Source organism: Leptodactylus fuscus, chromosome 3 (assembly GCF_031893055.1).
Source record: "Leptodactylus fuscus isolate aLepFus1 chromosome 3, aLepFus1.hap2, whole genome shotgun sequence".
In the NCBI taxonomy this organism is placed as follows: domain Eukaryota; kingdom Metazoa; phylum Chordata; class Amphibia; order Anura; family Leptodactylidae; genus Leptodactylus; species Leptodactylus fuscus.
Window position 1 is genome coordinate 226,150,638 of NC_134267.1, and position 23,319 is coordinate 226,173,956.

Consider the following 23,319-nt stretch of genomic DNA (forward strand, 5'->3'; position numbering starts at 1 on the left):
CTATATCTTGGCTTCCTTTCACATGCGGACACAGTATCTGCCCCTACCTACCCTTCAATTCCATTTTGTTACAATGTTCTGACTTTGTCCTTTGCATAGCATTCTACTAAGACCATTAGTAATTTTCCTCCATATTTTATGTGGTGGTCAATCATGTGCCCCCCCCCAAATATAACCATAATTGTTGCCCTATGGCCGTAATCACTAACTGACCACATTGAGAAGTTCTTACCAGAACCCAGCGTATCAACCCAGCCCCGTGGGTGTGGGGTCATACTAGACACCATGACTACATTGGCAGCCTGATACCTGGGGAAATCTCTGTATGGAACAAAGTAAAAATCTAACTTCTAAGCTATGTCATAATTCATGTTTTATAATCATCGGCGTATAAGTATATGGCAAGGGAACACATAGGCTTCTCTGGACCCAAGTACATGGACTGATAACCTTCAGAACCATCCCAATATACCTTTCTGCTGAAAGGGTTATGATTTCATCTTAATGTTTGCTATGCCTGGACTTGTAAAAACATTCCTATAGGACATATAATTTCCATAGGTTGGACAGATTACAATCTTGGTTGCATCTCCAAGAGTCTAACCATTGATGGGTTGCGACATCTGTTTGTGTGTGGGTGTGTTGGGTTCAACTAATGTGATAGGTGCGTGTGGAATCGGAGTTCCCCTTTTACACCATTGTCACATGTGCATATGTGGCTGGGGCTTCTTTGGATTCCTCCCTGGTCCAAAGAACTCACTTATTTATGGACAAAAATGGCGATATGTGCACAATGGAGGCGTCGATTCAGAAGGAGAAGACACCGCTTGATTCAGGTGACCCGAACCTCCCTATATGTGGGCTGGCTTTATATGCTGGATTCTGGTGGCACACTCCCTTTAAAACCTGAATATTTTTGGATTGCACCATAAGAAACTCGTAAAAATTTGATATTTACAAAAAAGTGTTTTATTTTAAATTAACATTGTATATATAGTGAAAATCTCGTGAACACCGCTCATCTGATCACATTTGACACCATAAGGCTAAAAGTCTTTTGAGATGGAAATCCTCTTCCCAACTATTTTGAAGAGTTCTCCACCTTCTGCAAATCACGGATTGCCAACGCAGGAGGTTACAATGTGGAGTCAAGTTACAAGGACTGTTGACGCTTCTCCAGGCTCCTTTCTATGTCATCGATGACTTGTACTGCAGCTTTGGGGATTCGGGTTCCAGGTCCGAACACGCTTGATACTCCAGAGTCGTACAAAAATTCATAGTCCTGCCGAGAGAACAGAACGTAAGAAACACAACCAAGACATTTCATGAATGGAGGAGACACGTCTCTCGTGAAAGGTTGTATCTGGGGGTTCTTGTTCAAAAAGTTACGGCAGTGCTCAACATGGAAAGACATTTGTCCTATATTATGGGGTGATCTACGATGAGGCCGAAATCATTTGACATTACAGACCTGAGGCTGCACTACTGCAGGGTTTAGCATGGCCACTTCTGTGTAAGGTCTTCAGGTAGACCTTTGGTGGATTTTTTTTATATGAATTTTCAGCACAATAAGTTATCCAATCCATCTAGTAAATTGCTTCAGGTTCCCAATTCCCAAAGTGAACGAACAAAAGAGAAATGTAAATTCCATCGATATTCGGTGTGACCCTTGCCCTTTGCCTTCCATCAGATTCTTCTCGGTACTTGCAGACAGTTTTTGAAGGACCTCTGCAAGGAGTTTGTTCCCGCCATCTTGGAGAACTAAGCACAGATCTTCTGTTGTTTTAGGCTTTGTCCAATCCGTCTGTCTCTTCATGTCCTCCCAGACAGACTGGATGATGTTGAGATCAGGGCTCTGCGGGGGCCGGATCATCACTTCCAGGACTCCGCCTCCAAAGAGCAAAGGTCACACCAAATATTGAAGGAATTAACGTGTCTCTTTTCTTCATTTTGTTAATTGACAAATATAAACTATTAACCCTTCCACTGCTGCACGCATTCTTACTTTGCAGCATAAAACTGGTGTATATATATATATATATATATATATATATATATATATATATGAGAGAATATGTGATTTCTGACAGTGTGAATGTCTCGGCTTCTATTTTGCACCTCCCGCCGTCTATGACAGGTTCTCCGGGCACTGGATGAAGCATCATGGGCTCTCTTGCCGTGGGCTCTGCTTCTCATACATAAATGCAGAGTTACATCTCACATATTAGATCCGCAGTCTCTGGCCGTGTCACAGATAGTTTAGCATGGGGTCACCTTCCTTGTCAGTGAAGCAGCAGCCACCCTGCGCCCTGCTCTCTGTAATACTGCTATACAGAGCCGCGTCCAAGCAAAGCTACATAGAGCACAAGGAAATTGTAATAATCCGGCATCTGATGGCACGTTACCCAATAATGACTGCACATATGACACAAAACCAAACAAATAGTCCAAGGGGCTCAAGTGCATTGTCTAATGGAGCCTAAGGTAGTCTTCAGGATAACTCCTGTCTTATCTGAGGTGGCTGCTCTACGCTTCCAAAAAATTGGATATTGCAGCTCGGCCTGTTCTGATTGTCTGTTCTTTATAAGCACAAGCCCACCACAAGCTAAGGTGGAAATTAGGGCATAAGCGTCTATGCCCCCCACAGTGAAGAAGTTCAGGTCGCTGCTTAGCACAAACTGAGGGCAATGATGAAATTGTCTGCTCTCCCAGGCTGATGTGTCTGAATTATTAAGAGTCAGTAGATATGGCGTGGATTATAGTAAATTTTTTGGGCCACGCTTCCTCTACCTCGGCCTGACTTGGCCTTCTCCCTACTCTACCTACTTACATAGGAGTGGTGAGGGTGGCGCAGAAGGACAATATGGCGCAGCATTAGCACAAAAACAGCCTGCCTAGCATAGATGTGCCGGTGTACACCAATGGTGTAACCCTAAATGGCGGGGCCCCATGGCAAACTTTTGACATGCCCACCCCTTCCTGACCAACACCGAAGACTTCGACCAACCCCCCGCCGCATTCCTGCACGCTCTATTATGCCCCATAGTGGCCCCTGCATACAGTATTATGCTACATAGTGGCCCCAGTACACGATATTATGTCCCATAGTGGCCCCAGTACACTGTATTATGCCCCATAGTGGCCCCAGTACACAGTATTATACCCCATAGTGGCCCCTGCACACAGTATTATCCCCCATAGTGGCCCCTGCGCACAGTATTATGCTACATAGTGGCCTCTGCACACAGTATTATGCTACATAGTGACCCCAGTACACTGTATTATGTCCCATAGTGGTCCCTGCACACAGTATTATGCCCCATAGTGGCCCCTGCACACAGTATTATGTCCCATAGTGGCCCCTGCACACAGTATTATGTCCCATAGTGGCCCCTGCACACAGTATTATGCCCCATAGTGGCCCCTGCACACAGTATTATGCCCCATAGTGGCTCCTGCACACAGTATTATGTCCCATAGTGGCCCCTGCACACAGTATTATGTCCCATAGTGGCCCCTGCACACAGTATTATGTCCCTCAGTGGCCCCTGCACACAGTATTATGCCCCATAGTGGCCCCTGCACACAGTATTATGTCCCCATAGTGGCCCCTGCACACAGTATTATGTCCCCATAGTGGCCCCTGCACACAGTATTATGTCCCCATAGTGGCCCCTGCACACAGTATTATGTCCCCATAGTGGCCCCTGCACACAGTATTATGCCCCATAGTGTCTCATGCACACACTATTATGCCCCATAATGGCCCCTGCACATAGCATTATGTCCCTCAGTGGCCCCTGCACACAGTATTATGCCCCATAGTGGTCCCTGCACACAGTATTATTCCCCATAGTGGACACCCATGAACAATTATTATACTCTGGGGTCTTTTCAGACCTCAGAGTATATTAATCGGAGACCCGGAGGGATACCAACATAAAAAAACACTGTTACTTACCTATTTCTCGCTCCGCTGCAGTCTTCGGTGGTGTCGGCCTTCTTTAATGACGTACTCACATCACATGACCCGGGACGCAGGCCACAGTCATGTGACACCAGGGACGTCACACAACTAGGCCCGAAGCCTGCCCGGAACGTGGAAAGGTAAGTAACACATTTATTATGTTCCTTTACCTTTCCGGGCCCTCTGATCATTATACTCGGGGATCTGAAAAGACCCCCGAATATAATGATAGTCTTTGTGGAGCTCGCGGTGTCACTTACCAATCCCAGCCCCTGCCAGGATCGGTAGATAAATAGGGCCCATTACCGATTGGAGTAACTCCAGCCAGTAACGGCCTATTAAATTTTTTTTTTAAAAAACACAGGGGTAGTGGCTGTCGCCAGGCCCCCTAATGTCCCAGGCCCTGTGGCAGCCGCTGCCCCAGTAGTTATGCCCCTGGTGTACACCCATCTATACCAGAAAACTAGTGTTCATGGGCTTGTAAATTCCCCCAATATGTGTAGACGCTGCTGTACAGATACCTGGGGTGGGATGACTCCTCCGCAGATCACCAGTATATCTGGTCGTCCTAAGGCACCTAGCTCTCTGATAAGCTCCGGGACGAGGGTTTTGTGCCCTGCGGCGAGTGTGCTCACGCCAACGCTGTGTACATCGGCGTCCACGGCCTGCTGTGCCACCTCTCGAGGAGTCTGTTGGAGGAAGAAGATAAAGGAAAGGGTCATTAGTGTTTATGCCTATAGGGCCTTCACCATCACAAGAACATGATGAGAAATGGAGGGGAAGGAGGTCACATGGTCCGACTTAAAGGAACATTCCATTCCGTCCTAAAATTCTAAAACTTAAAAGAACATTCCAGGCAAATCTGATCTGCCTAGTGCAGGGCCTGGGATGGGGCGGGGGTATAGCATGTAAAAAGGTTTATCAGGAGCGCAGGGTAACAACTAAGATGGCGGTCATAACAGCCATATTGGTGGTCACCAAGCATTCCTGGACAAATAAGCATATAACTAGGACAAGTGGAAAATTATGAGTGAATGACACCGGACAGAGATGAATCCGCCATTAGCACTTGCGTCACGCCATTAACCCTAACAACACCTCGTATTAAATAATAATTACAGTGTTAAAATCACAGCTGAGTCCCCCGGGGTCCGACAGCTCGTCCACCCCACGATATACACAATAAAAGATCTATTACAAACGTACGTGTGACTTTTTTAATGTTTTTATGGGAAAAATTAATTTGCACTTTCACAAATGAATGACTTTGGCATTTGCGATAATATAAAGAGCGTCTCCAGGTTCTTAGTAATTTGCGGTAAAATATTTATGAAATCAATGGTGCTCAGGTATACGTGACGCTTAATGGGACTCTTCATTTGGATGGGTCATGAATCGAAGATGGACAGGGGTCTCATGTGCTAGATCAGCTGACTTGAAACTGTAGCATTTGGATTGGTGCTGCAGCCTCTTCACTGGAGACCAAGCATTGCGCCATACATTATATAGTGGCTGTGTTTGGTATTGCAGCTCAGCCCCACTCACTTAACGGTCAATTACTTAGTCTCATTTCATACTGCATGTGCTTCTTGACCACCATGTAATGCACTTTAAAAATGTGTCTGCTTTTTGCCTGAAAAACCTCTTTAAAGTTCCTGCCACTAGGTGTCTCCCTTTTAGCTGATTTGTAGTTCACTCCCTGTTACTACTGAAGGTCTGTCCATAGATACCTTAGATAAGATGAGATCACAGTGAGTGCGTGGGGCTTGGATTTCTTCACACAGTAAATGCAGATGGGAGGGGCTGATTCTCCTTACAGACGTTACACAAATTGTTCTGTGCAAAGGACTGAACATTCTGCACATCTACATATTTGTATCTACTTCTGGCTGCTTGTGTAATTACAGATGGGATATTACTGACAGATAGTAAGCAGTTTTCCTGACTGTACTCAACTAGATTGTTCTTTTGTTCCTGTGTTTTAGCTGCTTGCTTCCATGTATTTGCAGTGCAATGTTTCTGGCTCTCTCGCATTATGGCCACTTTGGCTTTTCTCAGCTATTTGTTTGCTATAGTACAGTTACTCCTGGCATTATAGCAGAACAGTATCAGTAATGGATAGCTCCATTAATGTCTATGGGGCAGCATGCAGGCCATTAGTACAACGTCTTGCATAAGGCCGGGGAATCCTGCTGTGTGAACAAGTACATACAATAGGGACATGGAAATGACTGCAGTGTCCGAGAGGCTAAACTTCTGGATGGTGCAACTGTAATATACAACTGATACCCACTGCATTTGGTGGGGTATAGCTTATATGGCCGCAACATCTCTGTATATACTGTATACACAGCACTTTACACTAAGAGGTAAAACGTCTATCCCATAAAGGTAACCATCATGGTATATGGATGCTACATAAGTAACATCCCTCCATAGTAACTCGCTCTAGAGATGGAGTCTATGTATAATACGGATTCTCATCTCTGAATGGCTAACATGCTAATATATGAGGCCAAAAATAACTTCCCCTGGTAATAACAGCTGACTGCCGGGGGTCCGTGAATCTGGGACGGCTCCTGAAAATCTGGAAATTTATGCACCAAGATAAGAGAAGCATCAAAACTGTTCTCTGCATTAAGATATGACAAGACAAGCTGTATTATCTGTAATTTCCCTTGGGCTGTATTCCTATGTGATACAGGTATAGTATATATTATAGACTCCATGTGTATAAGCCAGGAGATATTATACAGAGTAATCGCCTGAGGAAGGTTATTACAAGGAAAGATTTCTTATTCATCACAGATGATAAGCTCGATGAGATGGATTATTCTATACATAATGAGGAAGGTAAATCCTTATCTACAATGTATCCATAGTCATACTCTATAGGTTACCAGCTATGGTTTGTACTATGCTAGAATGAAGCGTATAAAGTTCACTGAAAATTTATAATATGCATATTAACAATATGCAAATGAGCAGTCGGGAGCACCGAGGGCGGCTCCATTGCACCGTACTACCCAGGAACGACCTCTTTTCCCCTTCCCTTCTTTGAGGGCCGGGGAGCTAAGCTGAAATCTCACCTGGTCCTGTGTTCTTGCATTGACATATTAGAGCACCAGCTTACTGTGTAAGCGGCCACAAGAAAATGGCCGCTTACACCAGCTTACTGTGTAAGCGGCCAAAAGAAAATGGCCGCTTACACCAGCTTACTGTGTAAGCGGCCACAAGAAAATGGCCGCTTACACCAGCTTACTGTGTAAGCGGCCAAAAGAAAATGGCCGCTTACAACAGCTTACTGTGTAAGCAGCCATTTTCTTGTGGCCCATGCATGCGCAGTCAGCTTTGCCCGAGGCCTAGAAAATTGAAAACCCAGGACGGAAGAAGACGCAGGGAGAGGCCGTTCCAAAAGAAGATGGAGGCGGCACTGGAGAGTTCTCTCACAGCATTGGGGACGCCCCCAGTGCTGTTTGAATGCTGAAGACCGCCCCCAGTGCTGCGAGAGAACTCATTTACATACCGAAGAAAACCCGGATTTCTACCGAACGGCGGCGCAAAGAAGACATCTAAAGGTAAGAGAAGAAGGGCCTTTCTTAAGGCTATTCCTACATGTTAGTCAGAAAATAAGGGTATCCAATGATAGGATCCCTTTAAGAGTCCTAAAAAGTGTCCTCAAAGGAGCTGTATAAATGTGGTAGCGGTAAAAAAATGCTACCAAAACCACCTAGTGGTCGGCCAACCATTGATCCAACAATTCATCTATCCAGGTGGACCTTTGTTTGTCCCTGGGCTGTCATCTAAATGGGACTCTCAGCATCCCTGGTGATCAGGTGACTGAAGAGAATGCCATGCACCAGTTCCCTGGTGGTTGTATCTGGTATTACACTCCACCACTGACTGGCTCAGGGTAGAGTAGCAGGAACGGTTCCTACTGACGGTAGAGCAGCGTGCCCACCGGAGCAATGAGACCCTTTCAATCGACTGATCGTGAGGGTGCTGGGAGTCAGACTCCAGCTGATCAGATACTGATGCCCTATCAAAAAAAAATTGCAATCTTCATATACTCATCTTTCCACGGTTAGGATGAAGAAATAATGTACGCTTATGAGATGAGGCTTTGTCTCGTGCAGTTTGTAGAAAATGAATAAAAAAAAATAATAATAATTTCCCACCAATAAAGAGAATGGAGCGACTAAGTGAGTCCACATGTACAGGATTGTGTTAATGATCTGGAAGAGAGTCCATTATCACAAATGTGTCTGCACCTCCGGGGGATGGAGGGCTGCCCCGTATGTGACCTGCTATATGATCACCCTGCTAATGGCCACATCATAAGCAGCCGCAGTGTCATAATCTGCGCTCTAGATTTTCCTTCTGTTCCTGTCCAGTCTTATTATTAAATGGTCCATGTCTAAAACATATACAGTCCTATGAAAAAGTTTGGGCACCCCTATTAATCTTAATCATTTTTAGTTCTAAATATTTTGGTATTTGCAACAGCCATTTCCGTTTGATATATCTAATAACTGATGGACACAGTAATATTTCAGGATTGAAATGAGGTTTATTGTACTAACAGAAAATGTGCAATATGCATTAAACCAAAATTTGACCGATGCAAAAGTATGGGCACCTCAACAGAAAAGTGACATTAATATTTAGTAGATCCTCCTTTTGCAAAGATAACAGCCTCTAGTCGCTTCCTGTAGCTTTTAATCAGTTCCTGGATCCTGGATAAAGGTATTTTGGACAAACAATTCAAGTTCAGTTAAGTTAGATGGTCGCCGAGCATGGACAGCCCGCTTCAAATCATCCCACAGATGTTCAATGATATTCAGGTCTGGGGACTGGGATGGCCATTCCAGAACATTGTAATTTTTCCTCTGCATGAATGCCTGAGTTGATTTGGAGCGGTGTTTTGGATCATTGTCTTGCTGAAATATCCATCCCCGGCGTAACTTCAACTTCGTCACTGATTCTTGAACATTATTCTCAAGAATCTGCTGATACTGAGTGGAATCCATGCGACTCTCAACTTTAACAAGATTCCCGATGCCGGCATTGGCCACACAGCCCCAAAGCATGATGGAACCTCCACCAAATTTTACAGTGGGTAGCATGTGTTTTTCTTGGAATGCTGTTTCTTTTTGGACGCCATGCATAACGCCTTTTTTTATAACCAAACAACTCAATTTTTGTTTCCAAAATGAAGCTGCCTTGTCCAAATGTGCTTTTTCATACCTCAGGCAACTCTATTTGTGGCGTACGTGCAGAAACGGCTTCTTTCTCATCACTCTCCCATACAGCTTATCCTTGTGCAAAGTGCGCTGTATTGCTGACTGATGCACAGTGACACCATCTGCAGCAAGATGATGCTGCAGCTCTTTGGAGGTGGTCTGTGGATTGTCCTTGACTCTTCTCACCATTCTTCTTCTCTGCCTTTCTGATATTTTTCTTGGCCTGCCACTTCTGGGCTTAACAAGAACTGTCCCTGTGGTCTTCCATTTCCTTACTATGTTCCTCACAGTGGAAACTGACAGGTTAAATCTCTGAGACGTTTTGTATCCTTCCCCTGAACAACTATGTTGAACAATCTTTGTTTTCAGATCATTTGAGAGCGGGCTGTCCATGCTCGGCGACCATCTAACTTAACTGAACTTGAATTGTTTGTCCAAAATACCTTTATCCAGGATCCAGGAACTGATTAAAAGCTACAGGAAGCGACTAGAGGCTGTTATCTTTGCAAAAGGAGGATGTACTAAATATTAATGTCACTTTTCTGTTGAGGTGCCCATATTTTTGCACCGGTCAAATTTTGGTTTAATGCATATTGCACATTTTCTGTTAGTACAATAAACCTCATTTCAATCCTGAAATATTACTGTGTCCATCAGTTATTAGATATATCAAACTGAAATGGCTGTTGCAAATACCAAAATATTTAGAACTAAAAATGATTAAGATTAATAGGGGTGCCCAAACTTTTTCATAGGACTGTATGTAGCAGTGTGTGAATTCACCCTAAGGCTAAAGCCTCACACAGTCAAAACACATATTCCACCACCCCATCCAGTTTGCTACAGTTGCAAATTGGAAAAGGTTACCTCCTCTGGCAAATTTGTGGAAGCTACACACAGCGATTTTGTGCGGTGGGGTCAGCCCTGCACCTCTAATGAGGCGAGGTGAGGCGACGGCCTCAGGCGGTGCTCCGGAGGGGACGGCAGCTGAAGTGATTTTTTTTTTTTTTACTTTTTTTTCCTAAACTAGCGCAGGAGAGCGGCCGCTCTTAAAACAACCCGAGTGGCTCCTCTCCTGCACTGGTTTGGACCCTCTGCGTCTCAGTGCAGGCGGCGTCATCATGCCGCCTACGCTGAGACGCAGACATCTTACTGCCGGGTGAATAGGAGGCGGCAGCGGAAGCAGCGGCGAGGTCGGTAAGTAAATTAACTTTTTTTTTTGTTTCATAATAGGCTGCTACCTGCTGGAGTATCACCAGCAGGTAGCGGCCTATTTACCTACCTGCCCAGGCCGCGATCCCACTACCGCTATTATTATACTCGGGGGTCTTTTCAGACCCCCAAGTATAATAATCGGAGCCCCAGGGAATGTGAGGGAACATAATAAACAGTGTTACTTACGTCTCCAGGATCCGATGTTAATCCTAGCACAGGCTTCAGGCCTATATGGTAATGTCCTAGACGTCACGTGGTCTGGGATATTACCATATAGGCCCAAAGCCTGCTGAAAATCTGCATCAAAAATCAGCACTCAGCATATACTGGACATGCTGCGGACCTTAAACCTGCACCATTTTGGTGCTTATTTTTTTCTACAGCATGTAGATGAGATTTCTGATTTAGAATAATATTGTTATTATACAAATTTCACCACCTTCACCCACTCACTTATCTAATTTTTTCTGAACCCCACCATTCCTGAGAAATAAGTGCAGGTAGTTTTGTTCCAGTATTTAAGCTCTGTATTGTCAGAAGGCGGTGTCAGGCAGGGGGTGTGACTCAGAGCTCCAATCAGAGGCAGCCAGTGTCTGAGCTCAGAATCACTCCTCTTGTTTGCTTCTGCCTGACACCACCCTCTTCTCAGTACAAAGACTAAGGAGTATATCAAGCACCAAAACTAACAGCACTGATTACTCAGGAACGGTGGGGGCTAGAAAAAAAATCCCAACTGTGCCTAAATCAGTGGAATGGCAGATATTAGATAATTTGGAGGTGGTGAAAGATACTCTTTAAGATCAGAAACCCCATGTAAATGCTATTTTATACTATATTTCAGACATGTCCCACCCTCAGTTGTTTATAAGGCTCTATTTCACAGTGTTTACAGTGTACATCATAAGTATAGGTCAGGGAATATTCCCAATGTATACTTCTAATTTAACCCTTTGATCACAAGATAGAGGGGGCAGTTCTTGCAGTTACATGGGTGGTGTTAGCTTAGCCAATAGGCTCTTCTGTGCTATCAGTATAGTACTAGTGCAGGAGCCAACAGGACGCCCATCCAAACCTTCCCCAAAAATACACCCAATATTGCATTACAATGGCAGAAAAGGAACAGAAGAGGTCACTAGAACATGTCAGTACCAAACTATACAGACCACCAAGTATTAATACAAGTCACCTGGAAAAGGGGTCCGATGTCCACATCAAAGCCCAGGTCTGCAAACCCAGTGGCGATAACCTTGGCTCCTCTGTCATGGCCGTCTTGACCCATTTTGGCCACAAGCAGACGAGGTCTCCGTCCTTCTCTCTCCATGAAGCTCTGCACTCTGCAATAAACGGTCCCATGACAGTCACCATCCACGTTACATGACATTCTGAGAGCTATAACCTTTTACATTGACTGTAGATGTGTGAGGGCTTGTTTTTTGCAGGACAAAGTTTATTTTTCATTGGTGCATTGGACTTGTTCATTAAATTTTTGTATACTTTTTGATTAATAATGGCTTTTTAATTAGACTATGGGAATTATTTACTGAGATGTATTACGCTAGTTATATACTACAGGCCCTGCCTAATGCATACACTAGTGTTAGACCATGGCGGCTCATCCAGCATGTTATTGAGGTAGCTTTGGGTTGAGGGATGGAGCCCCCTGCCTCAGACTAACCACTAAGATGCATGGTCTTTGTTGACTAAAGCATCTAAGGGGTTAAACTTGTTGCAATGGAAAAGATCTGACACATAAACCAAGCCGCCCACAGGTGATAAATGGCGAACATCTGCTTCAGATTCATTCTAATTTTTTGGCCCTCGGGCTCCCCGTGGCAGAGAGCTGAAGCAGAAACTTGGCTTTCCGCCATGGCTTTCCCTAACCGATCAGACTCATAATGAATAGGGATAATGGAGAGGGAATATCGTGTCCCGGACTGCACCGCGAATCGGCTACAGACACCGCAGCGAAATCGAACAGCTGATTTTTTGATTTCTGCCTCCAATAAAAAATAATCATCGCCAAATCTGATTCCAATTTTGAGGCTGAATCCACTGCAAAATTGGCACCAGATTCCGTCATGTGAACATACCCTCAAAAGGGTTTTCTGGGACTTTTACACTGATGACCACGTTCATTGGTCACACATTGTCATTGATGTACTGCGCTGTACTTGGTAAGGGCGGGTTCACATCTGCGCACGGTCTCCGGTTTAGCCAATCCGGCTGGTTTCCGTGAAACTGGACAGCGGACGGAAACCTGACGGTCATGTTTCAAACCCATTCACTTGAATGGGTTTGCAAAGTGACCGCCCGTGTGTGTCTTCTGCCTCTCCGCAGGGAAACCGTTTTTTTTTAAATTGGACACAAAGTCCTGCATGTGCAACTAAAAAAAAACAGGACAGAGAGAAGACACACACGGGCGCTCACCTCTGCAAACCTATTCAAGTGAAAGTTGACCGCCAGGTGTCCGTCTCCTGTCCAGTTTCGCAGGGCAGAAGACGGAAACCAGGCCGGATTGGCTAAACTGGAGACGGGCGCCGATGTGAACCCGCCCTAAGTACTGAAAAGACTGCAGTGTTCAGCTGATCAGCCAAGGGTCCAGGTGTTGGACCCCTGACAATCTTAAATTGATGAGTTATCCTGAGGTTAAGTCGTTAATTATTTAGCCAGAAAACCCCTTTAAGTTAGCCATACACATTAGATTTTTATCAGCCGACATTAAGTCATGAGATTACCGCGGCGCTTGTTTGCAACGGCCGACTTTAATTTGCCTAGGAGAAGATCTGGATATTTTATATAGATTGTGGTAAGTCAGAAATATCAGTGTTTGTCTAGATTGACATCTGCATTGGGCTCTGTGTCGCTCCGGTCCGCCAGGGAACCCAAACCACAGAAAGCTGGGCCACTAAAACAGCAGTTACCTGCAGACCCCACAGACCACAAGGACTATAATGGGGTCCACCATTACAGGATTTTTCTCTCTGATGATTTCCAACAGAGACTCTGGCACAGATGTGAATTTAGCCTGACATGGAAGCCATTTTTTGGACAATCATCTGCCAATTGGTTTTTCGAACCAACCTCCTAACCGGACAGATTAGTTGTTGATGTTAATGATGGGATGGTACGTGCTAATGATCCCATTTGCCACTTGGTACACTTCACCATATGATATCTGCAAGTGAGAATACTAAGAATCCAAACTTTGCGACCTATCACTGTGACCAGAAACTGGCAATGACAAATTCAGCTCTGCTACATCTGTTTGCTGCATGTGGACAGTTTGCAGGTTGTCTCATAATAGGAATACAAAGCCTCGCTAACCAGTAGATCCCGGAGTCTGTGACCATCTCCACCCCCAGTACTTTCAGAAGGACCAGGAGGGATGTGATGAATGGACAGGCCGGCTAATGCTATACGACAGCGGCAGACATCAGAGCCGCTCCGATCACACTTATACTTAGAACTGTGAATTGCAGTACATGGCTCCAAAAATATCCACATGTCACCCCAATGTTGTCAGACAGGATTAGCTGAGTGTTTGTTTACGGGTGCTTTACGTATGTCTACAGGGATCAATGGTCTGGGGAAGTGCGGGCTCTGCTCCTAGTCATCTGAATAGGGACAGAGCTGCTTCCGGCCATATACAGTGTGTACAGCTTTAGAGCGGGGCCGAATGTCGGATCCATACTGATCAAATACTGATGACCTATCCTGTGGATAGGTTATCAGTATCCAATGTACTCGGAACTTGGAAAACCCCTTTAAGTCTATTATATTTATCCTGACATGTTACTCCAAGATCTATGCCGCCCCCTATAGGCCTGAGATTTCATTCATATGTTCAAATGGAGCGTATGGTGAAAAAATGCAACAAGTGGCAAATAAACCCCAAAGTGTCTAAAACCTATTATGTGGCTTCATGACTCCAGAATTCTGTTATAGCATCATTTGTATTTACCTCTTCAGAGCCAGGGCGATCTCTTCACTCTCCCCGTACTCCTGGCGATACGCTCCGCTCACCATTCTGTCACTGGCTTTGTGCTCGCCAAACACCTTCTTCATTGCGTCTGTGATTTCTCCCACAGTGCACCTAGGAGGAGGTCAGAGGAGCGGAAGGAAAAATGAAGAAACCATGGACCATAAATCATACCTAGACTAATACTGATATACTGGTAATAGGGATCTCTGTCCAATGTCTGTGCATCTAAGGTCCTATTCATACACTGCAGATTTCATCAATAGCTTGCCCTGGTATTTTCAAGCCAAAATCAGGAGTAGATGCAAAGAAGAGAAGAAGAAGCAATTTCTCCTCTATACTTCACATGTGTCCAGTATCCAGTACTGGTTTTGATAATGCAAAATCTGAAGAAACCTAAAGAGTGTACTAAAGAGGTCTAACAAATTACTTATAACCATAATATAACTACTATAATACTGCTCCTATGTACCATAATATAACTACTATAATACTGCTCCTATGTACAAGAATATAACTACTATAATACTGCTCCTATGTACAAGAATATAACTACTATAATACTACTCCTATGTACAAGAATATAACTACTATAATACTGCCCCTATGTACAAGAATATAACTACTATAATACTGCTCCTATGTACAAGAATATAACTACTATAATACTACTCCTATGTACAAGAATATAACTACTATAATACTGCTATTATGTACAAGAATATAACTACTATAATACTGTTCCTATGTACAAGAATATAACTACTATAATACTGCTCCTATGTACAAGAATATAACTACTATAATACTACCTCCTATATACAAGAATATAACTACTATAATACTACTCCTATGTACAAGAATATAACTACTATAATACTGCTCCTATGTACAAGAATATAACTACTATAATACTACTCCTATGTACAAGAATATAACTACTATAATACTGCTCCTATGTACAAGAATATAACTACTATAATACTGCTCCTATGTACAAGAATATAACTACTATAATACTACTCCTATGTACAAGAATATAACTACTATAATACTGCTCCTATGTACAAGAATATAACTACTATAATACTACCTCCTATGTACAAGAATATATCTACTATAATACTGCTCCTATGTACAAGAATATAACTACTATAATACTGCCCCCTATGTACAAGAATATAACTACTATAATACTACCTCCTATGTACAAGAATATATCTACTATAATACTGCCCCTATGTACAAGAATATAACTACTATAATACTGCCCCCTATGTACAAGAATATAACTACTATAATACTGCCTCTATATACAAGAATATAACTACTATAATACTGCCCCCTATGTACAAGAATATAACTACTATAATACTGCTCCTATGTACAAGAATATAACTACTATAATACTACTCCTATGTACAAGAATATAACTACTATAATACTGCTCCTATGTACAAGAATATAACTACTATAATACTGCTCCTATGTACAAGAATATAACTACTATAATACTACCTCCTATGTACCAGAATATAACTACTATAATACTACCTCCTATGTACCAGAATATAACTACTATAATACTGCTCCTATGTACATGAATATAACTACTATAATACTGATTCTATGTACAAGAATATAACTACTATAATACTACCTCCTATGTACAAGGATATAACTACTATAATACTGCTCCTATGTACAAGAATATAACTACTATAATACTACCTCCTATGTACAAGGATATAACTACTATAATACTGCTCCTATGTACAAGAATATAACTACTATAATACTGCTCCTATGTACAAGAATATAACTACTATAATACTACTCCTATGTACAAGAATATAACTACTATAATACTACCTCCTATGTACCAGAATATAACTACTATAATACTACTCCTATGTACAAGAATATAACTACTATAATACTACCTCCTATGTACCAGAATATAACTACTATAATACTACTCCTATGTACAAGAATATAACTACTATAATACTACCTCCTATGTACAAGAATATAACTACTATAATATACAATAGTAATAATAATATACGGTAATATATGGGTTCTGGTCTTTCAGCACTAGTCAGGTAATGACTGATAACATTATCCTTTACATCCCAGTTCAGACACAGGTGCTGTCAGTGTGCTCTGGTGCTGGGACTGATAGATAACACTCTATTCATCACACTGGCCCCTGTGACATTTCTTATCTCTCACAGGGCAGTGTAGATAAGACTATCCCTGTCATAAGTTCTTTCATAGATGGATTTCAATATGAAAGGTTTTTTTTATTACTGTCCTGACCAGATGACACTTCATTGTGATTTCCGTAACTACAAAGCTTGGCTTATGGAGTGGGAAATGCAAGAGCACTGCACGCTATATATAGGGGCCCAGCGCGCTCCATATAGGGGCCCAGCACGTTCCATGTAGGGGCCCAGCACATTCCATGTAGGGGCCCAGCACGCTCCATATAGGGGCCCAGCACGTTCCATATAGGGGCCCAGCGCGCTCCATGTAGAGGCCCAGCACGTTCCATATAGGGGCCCAGCATGCTCCATATAGGGGCCCAGCACGCTCCATATAGGGGCCCAGCACGCTCAATGTAGAGGCCCAGCACGTTCCATATAGGGGCCCAGCACGCTCCATATAGGGGCCAAGCACGTTCCATGTAGGGGCCCAGCACGCTCCATATAGGGGCCAAGCACGTTCCATATAGGGGCCCAGCATGCTCCATATAGGGGCCCAGCTTTGGGGTATCCATCTGAATGGTGAATAGTTACGGGTCCTGCTTCTGGGACCCACATTTCTTACTAAGCATAGTAGTAGTCTTAGCTACACATCACAGAGTGACTATCCTATGTGCAATGGGGAGGAGAGCAGTATGATAAATGGAGAAAGAAGCATTTTTTCACTAATAGCATATATGACAACATTTCCTATACTCACCTCTACATAAGCTTTCACAGGACCATAGGATGGAAATATTTACCATTTGCTCAAACCCAGCTTTCCCACACCCCAGAATGGCAGAAATGCCTTGACAGATGCTATGAAAGCTAAGCTTTAGTGTTGTAAAGTGTAGTCTTTAGTGTTGGATATTTTTTTATTTCCCTTTATGCTGCACTGACGTCACACAGCTTTTCCTGACCCCTGAATGGCATAAACACCTCAATCTGTAGATAGACTGGCCACTTAGTACTCTAGGAGAGATGTAGCTGAGTCCATGGCAGTCATATCCAGCTTTCTCAAAAACAGAGATAATTTTTTTCTATGTATGTTGCCATATGGTCTGTCATTCCAGCTTTCCCAGACTTCTGCAAGGTAAAAGTGCCCTGACACGTGGTGATACCAAACCAGTACTGGTGATTATCAGGCAGATTTATCAGTCAGGATACTTAGAAAGCCGTACATAATAGCTGTCACTCAGCTTTCCCAGACACAAATGTGAAGAAGATGGTTAAATCGAATCTCCATCAATGTGACATCAGAGGACGACACAAGGACTTCTATCTGCAGGGGATCTTTTTAGTGATGCGGGTGCGATCACGCCATATTACAGCCTGGTGCCTACGATCTGTATACACGGGGATGACAAGACGCATGGCGGTGACATTAGGTACAGCTGTGTATATCCCATAGGGGTCACTCTGGTCATCCGGAGATATCGTCACCCGTCACTCACTGCCTGTCCGATTACTCCGCTCACAGAGAAGTGTCACAGAGACAGAAGAGACTGCGCCGACCCAGGGGTCTATAATGAGACGTCATATAACTGCGAAGCGGCCATAGTGCAAGAAATAGTTATAGGTTTATGGGGGAATTGTAGTTTATGGCATATACAAGGACTGATGTAAAGTTGGTTATACACACTAGATAGCTAGCTCTCCTGATAAGCGGCGCCATAGGACCAGGCTCTGCTTCTCAATCTCCATCTATATACACCCATCAATACCTGCCCCGGTCTATATCTGGACCAATAAAATTACAGAAGGGAACGGAAACCTCTACCCAGTGAATTTCCAACGTGCACATGCCAATTCAGGAATCGTCAACCTCCATCAGCGTAAAATATTATGACCATGTGACAGTGATATATCCACTACTATAGTAAGGGCAGGCTGCGATATAAAATGATATTACACACCAAATCGTGTATCATTGATTAAAATATATAAAAGGGTCACCTTGCACGGGCGGCTTCAACCGCGAGTCCCAGGAGGTTTCCCTGGCCAGTGGCAGAACCTTCAGTGATAGCAGCCAAACAGCGTTCCGCAGCAGCACTGTCTCTACTAGCTTTGACCTGCAAGGAAGACATGACAGACCATGAGGAGCAGCGCGTATATTCTAGACACTAAATGGCCAGAAACATATAAAAGGCCTGCCCCGTAAATCACACGTCATTAAAGGGATCTTATCATTGGATTCCCTTTTTTTCTGAGTAACAAGTAAGAATAGCCTTAAGAAAGGCTATCCTTCTCCTATTTTTAGATGTCTTCTCCGCGCCGCCGTTCCTTAGAAATCCAGAATTTCTTCGGTATGCAAACTAGTTCTCTCGCAGCACTGGGGGCGGTCCTCAGCGCTCAAACAGCACTGGGGGCGTCTCCAATGCTGCAAGAGAAATCTCCATTACTGCCTCCATCTTCTTCTGGAATACCCTCTCCTTGTGTCTTCTGTCCTGGCTTTCAATCTTCTAGGCCTCGGGCAGAGCTGACTGCGCATACCCGGGCCACAAGAAAATGGCCGCTTACACAGTAAGCTGGTGTAAGTGGCCATTTTTCATGTCAGCTCTGCCCGAGGCCTAGGAGATTGAAACCCAGGATGGAAGAAGACACAGGGAGAGGGCGTTCCAGAAAAAGATGGAGGTGGTGCTGGAGAATTCTCTTGCAGCATTGGGGGCACCCCGAGTGCTGTTTAAGTGCTGAAGACCGCCCCCAATGCTGCAAGAGAACTCATTTGCATACCGAAGAAAACCCGGATTTCTACCGAACAGCGGCACGGAAAAGACATCTAAAGGTAGGAGAAGAATAGCCTTTCTTAAGGCTATTCCTACATGTTACTCAGAAAAAAGGGTATCCAATGATAGGATCCCCTTAAAGGGGGTTATCAACTTTATAATAATGATGGTCTATCCTTAATATAGATCATTCAACTTAGCTCTGTGAGGGTCCGACACCCAGGACTCCCACAGATCAGCTGCAAGTCCTGGTACATATGCGGCTCAGTCGTCATACAAAGTGTAGTGAAGTCTATGGGGAGGCGCTACACTATACTTTGTATGGTATGTAAACATTATTGGGAGCTGCGCTGTCCTGCATCAGCTGATCTGTGGGGTCCTGATAGTTGAACCATCGCAGATCTAAGATGCAGGACCTATTCTAAGGACAGGCCTTGAATATTAGAAAATATTATACCCCTTTGTCCATAAAAAAGATAGCTGAGTACAGGATTGTGACTATAGGGATTGTGCGTGCGGACTGTCGCTCCATTCCCAGGACCATCTTGTGAATGGTGGAGGTATAAGCGGCATCCTATGGTCAGACACTTATGGCTGTGGCACAAAGTACTAGGACACAACCTCCACTTCTGTATGCAGTATACAGGTTATACCTTCTTCAGCTTCTCAATCTGCCGGTTGCGGACAGCTGTGTTATCGATGGCGAGGACCTCCACAGTCTCTTCTTTCTCCAGCTGGTACTTGTTCACACCGACAATCACTTCAGAACCTGCAGATTTAAATTAACAATAACATTACATTACAGACTGATCCATGACTAGACTCTATGTTTATAATAAATCCTCAGACACCGGGTTCAGGAGTAGAATGCCAGAACTACAGTGAAGACTGACACACACACACAGAGCAGCTATGAGAATGTTACTGTAGAGAACAATGTAGATTCATGTACTAGGGTCTGGTACTGGCATGTGATTGGTTAAAAAGGGAGAAACTGGCAGCACTATATATTAGCACACCTACTGTATGTAATACCATGTAATGTAACCAGATCCTTGATTTACAGGGGTTTTCCAGGACTTCCTTATTGATGGGGGTCTGACACCCAGGACCCCCACTGATCAGCTGGCCTGAATAGTGACTGTGCCTGGCGTTGCAGCTTAGCCCTAATCAATTGAATGAGACTGAGCTGCAGCTTTGACGTCATCGGTACAGGGCAGCAGTACTCTGGATTGTCGTAGATTCTACCAAGAGCTGATTGGTGGGGGGGCCTGGGTGTCGAACCCCACTGATCACATATTGTGACCTATCCTAAGGAAATATAAGTTGTGGTAAACCTCTTTAGAGTCACATTAAAATTGCAAAAACCTTACCGAAATTGTCACCCTTTTATTTTAGATTTTTAATTTATGGCTGAAATTTATATTTCTGGTAGGGTTGAGTGATCGTGTTTGGAAAAAATCGGATTCCGAACACGATCTTTTTAGGTGGGATCGAGATCGGTGATTATTTCCCACAATGCTTTGCTACTGGCCAAGCATTGTGGGAAAAGCTAATAATGTTAGCCTTCACACTGAGTATACGCTCCGCTCATTCTGAGCGGAGTGTATACTCAGTGTGAAGGCTCCACTGTGGTTTCCATATGAATGAATGGAAGCAGCGGGCACACAGCCTTAACCCCCTGCGCGCCGGCTGCGTCCATTCATTCTAATGGGAGACTAGCTAGTAGCTACTTACCTGCAGAGATGGCTGGTCCGGTGCCCGGTGTTCTTGCTCTTCTTCGCCTCGCTGCCCCCCGCCTCCCAGGTTAGTGTTAAAGAGCTAGGAAGAAGGCGGGGCTTGTGGCTTAGGAGAGTGGGGCGGGTACAGGGCGGGGAGACGTGACATCTCTTCTCCCAGTACCCGCCCACACTCTCCTAACCCGCCCAAGGATTAAAAAAAAATCCTCTGGCTACTTAGTGATTCACTACAGAGCGTGGATTCTAACAATTAAAGTGTTCAATTGTTAGATTCCATGCTGTATAGTGAATAGGATTGCTTTTAAAATCCGATCTCCGATTAATAAAAAAATCCCATTGACTTGCATTGGGATCGGAATTGGGATCAAGATCGGGTTCGAATGAAAAATGATCGGAAATCGGATTTCAAAATCGATCCTGAAAAGTCAAGATCGGCTCAACCCCAATTCCTGGCTCATAATTTGCTGCTTTATGTGGATTTTAACCCTTTAGTGATCCAACATATTTTCGGCTTCTACCAGTAACATTGTATCCCTCTCTACATTCTGACTTCCAGATCTTTTCCAGGCCTTGTATTTTGTGGGTACAGAAGACTTTTTTGATCGGTTTTTATGACTTTTTTTTGTTTTTGAAAGGTCACATGATCAGAAATCATCAATTCTGGAGTCTGAATTTTAATGTTCATGGAGTTTATCATGTAGAATAAATAACACACTGATTTTAGTTTAGGAGTTGTTAAAGACGTAGTAACAATTGTGTGATTTTTTAAAACTTTTTTTCATTAACAAGGGGAAAAAAAAAATCAATTTTTACTTTTTTTTTTTCTGTAAAATGACTTAGGGCCGACAGTCAGCACTGACCGCAGTATAAAATAATAGAAAATAAAATAGATATCGTATTTTTCGCACTATAAGATGCACTTTTTTACTTTTTTTCCTCCAAATATGGGGGGAAAAGGGGGGTGCGTCTTATAGTCCGAATGCAGCAGGTAAATCACTGTGCGCTGCGCTGCTGTGAGGACGACGAGGCAAGTTCACGAGTAGATAGATATTACTATACATTGACTTGTGTATGTACAGTAATATGTATCTACTCGTGAACTTCGCTCAACTTACCTGCTGCCGCTGCCCTCTGCTGGTCCGGTCCTCTGTCCTTCATGTGACTTCAGAGCGCCCCGTCCCCGCCTCCCTAGTCTAGTATTATAGAGAAGGAGGGGCTTAGGAGAGTGTGGGCGGGTACTGGGAGGGGAGACCTGACTGATGCACTCACGTCTCCCCGCCCACACTCTCCAGCCGCACCAAGCCCCGTCTACTCCCTGCATCTCTACAATACTAGTCTAGGGAGGTGGTGGTGGTGGTGGGGCGCAGGGCGCTCTGAAGACATGTGGAGAATAGAGGACCGGAGGGGGGGGGGGGGGGTGTCTTAAAGATGGCGGCCGATAGCCGACCCGATAGCTATGTCAATCGCTCTGCAAGAGTGGCCGACCTGTTACTGTGCCACGCGGAATATATAGTTCAAATCACCCCCATATCCCTAGAATACATATAAAACAAAACCATTACTGTTGAAACACATACACATTTGGTATCCCTGTGTCCGAAAACCCCCGGTTCTGTTCACATTGGTGAAATATTATATTATTATGTTATTAAATATTTTACAATTTTTTTTTTCCTATTTTCCTCCTCTAAAACCTTAGTGCGTCTTATGGTCCGGTGCATCCGAAAAACATGGTAATACACATAAATAAAAATAATAAAAAAAATTGCACAATATATATATATATATACAGTCCTATGAAAAAGTTTGGGCACCCCTATTAATCTTAATCATTTTTTGTTCTAAATATTTTGGTGTTTGCAACAGCCATTTCAGTTTGATATATCTAATAACTGATGGACACAGTAATATTTCAGGATTGAAATGAGGTTTATTGAACTAACAGAAAATGTGCAATATGCATTAAACCAAAATTTGACCGGTGCAAAAGTATGGGCACCCTTATCATTTTATTGATTTGAATTCCCCTAACTACTTTTTACTGACTTACTGAAGCACAAAATTGGTTTTGTAACCTCAGTGAGCTTTGAACTTCATAGCCAGATGTATCCAATCATAAGAAAAGGTATTTAAGGTGGCCAATTGAAAGTTGATCTCCTATTTGAATCTCCTCTGAAGAGTGGCATCATGGGCTACTCAAA

At 43.5% G+C, this 23,319-nt stretch overlaps 1 protein-coding gene across 1 annotated transcript in view; it reads right to left on the reverse strand.

Annotated features, from left to right (window-relative positions):
- Positions 1-946: 946 nt before the first annotated feature.
- Positions 947-23,319, reverse strand: part of MMUT (methylmalonyl-CoA mutase) — a 43,207-nt gene continuing 20,834 nt past the window's right edge. The window contains exons 8-13 of the mRNA XM_075269219.1: positions 20,033-20,148; positions 18,610-18,725; positions 14,387-14,518; positions 11,612-11,759; positions 4,489-4,656; positions 947-1,282 (exon numbers count right to left, since the gene is read on the reverse strand). Coding sequence (XP_075125320.1) covers positions 1,154-1,282; positions 4,489-4,656; positions 11,612-11,759; positions 14,387-14,518; positions 18,610-18,725; positions 20,033-20,148 — 809 coding nt within the window. The 3' untranslated portion in view covers positions 947-1,153. The remainder of the gene's footprint in view (positions 1,283-4,488; positions 4,657-11,611; positions 11,760-14,386; positions 14,519-18,609; positions 18,726-20,032; positions 20,149-23,319) is intronic.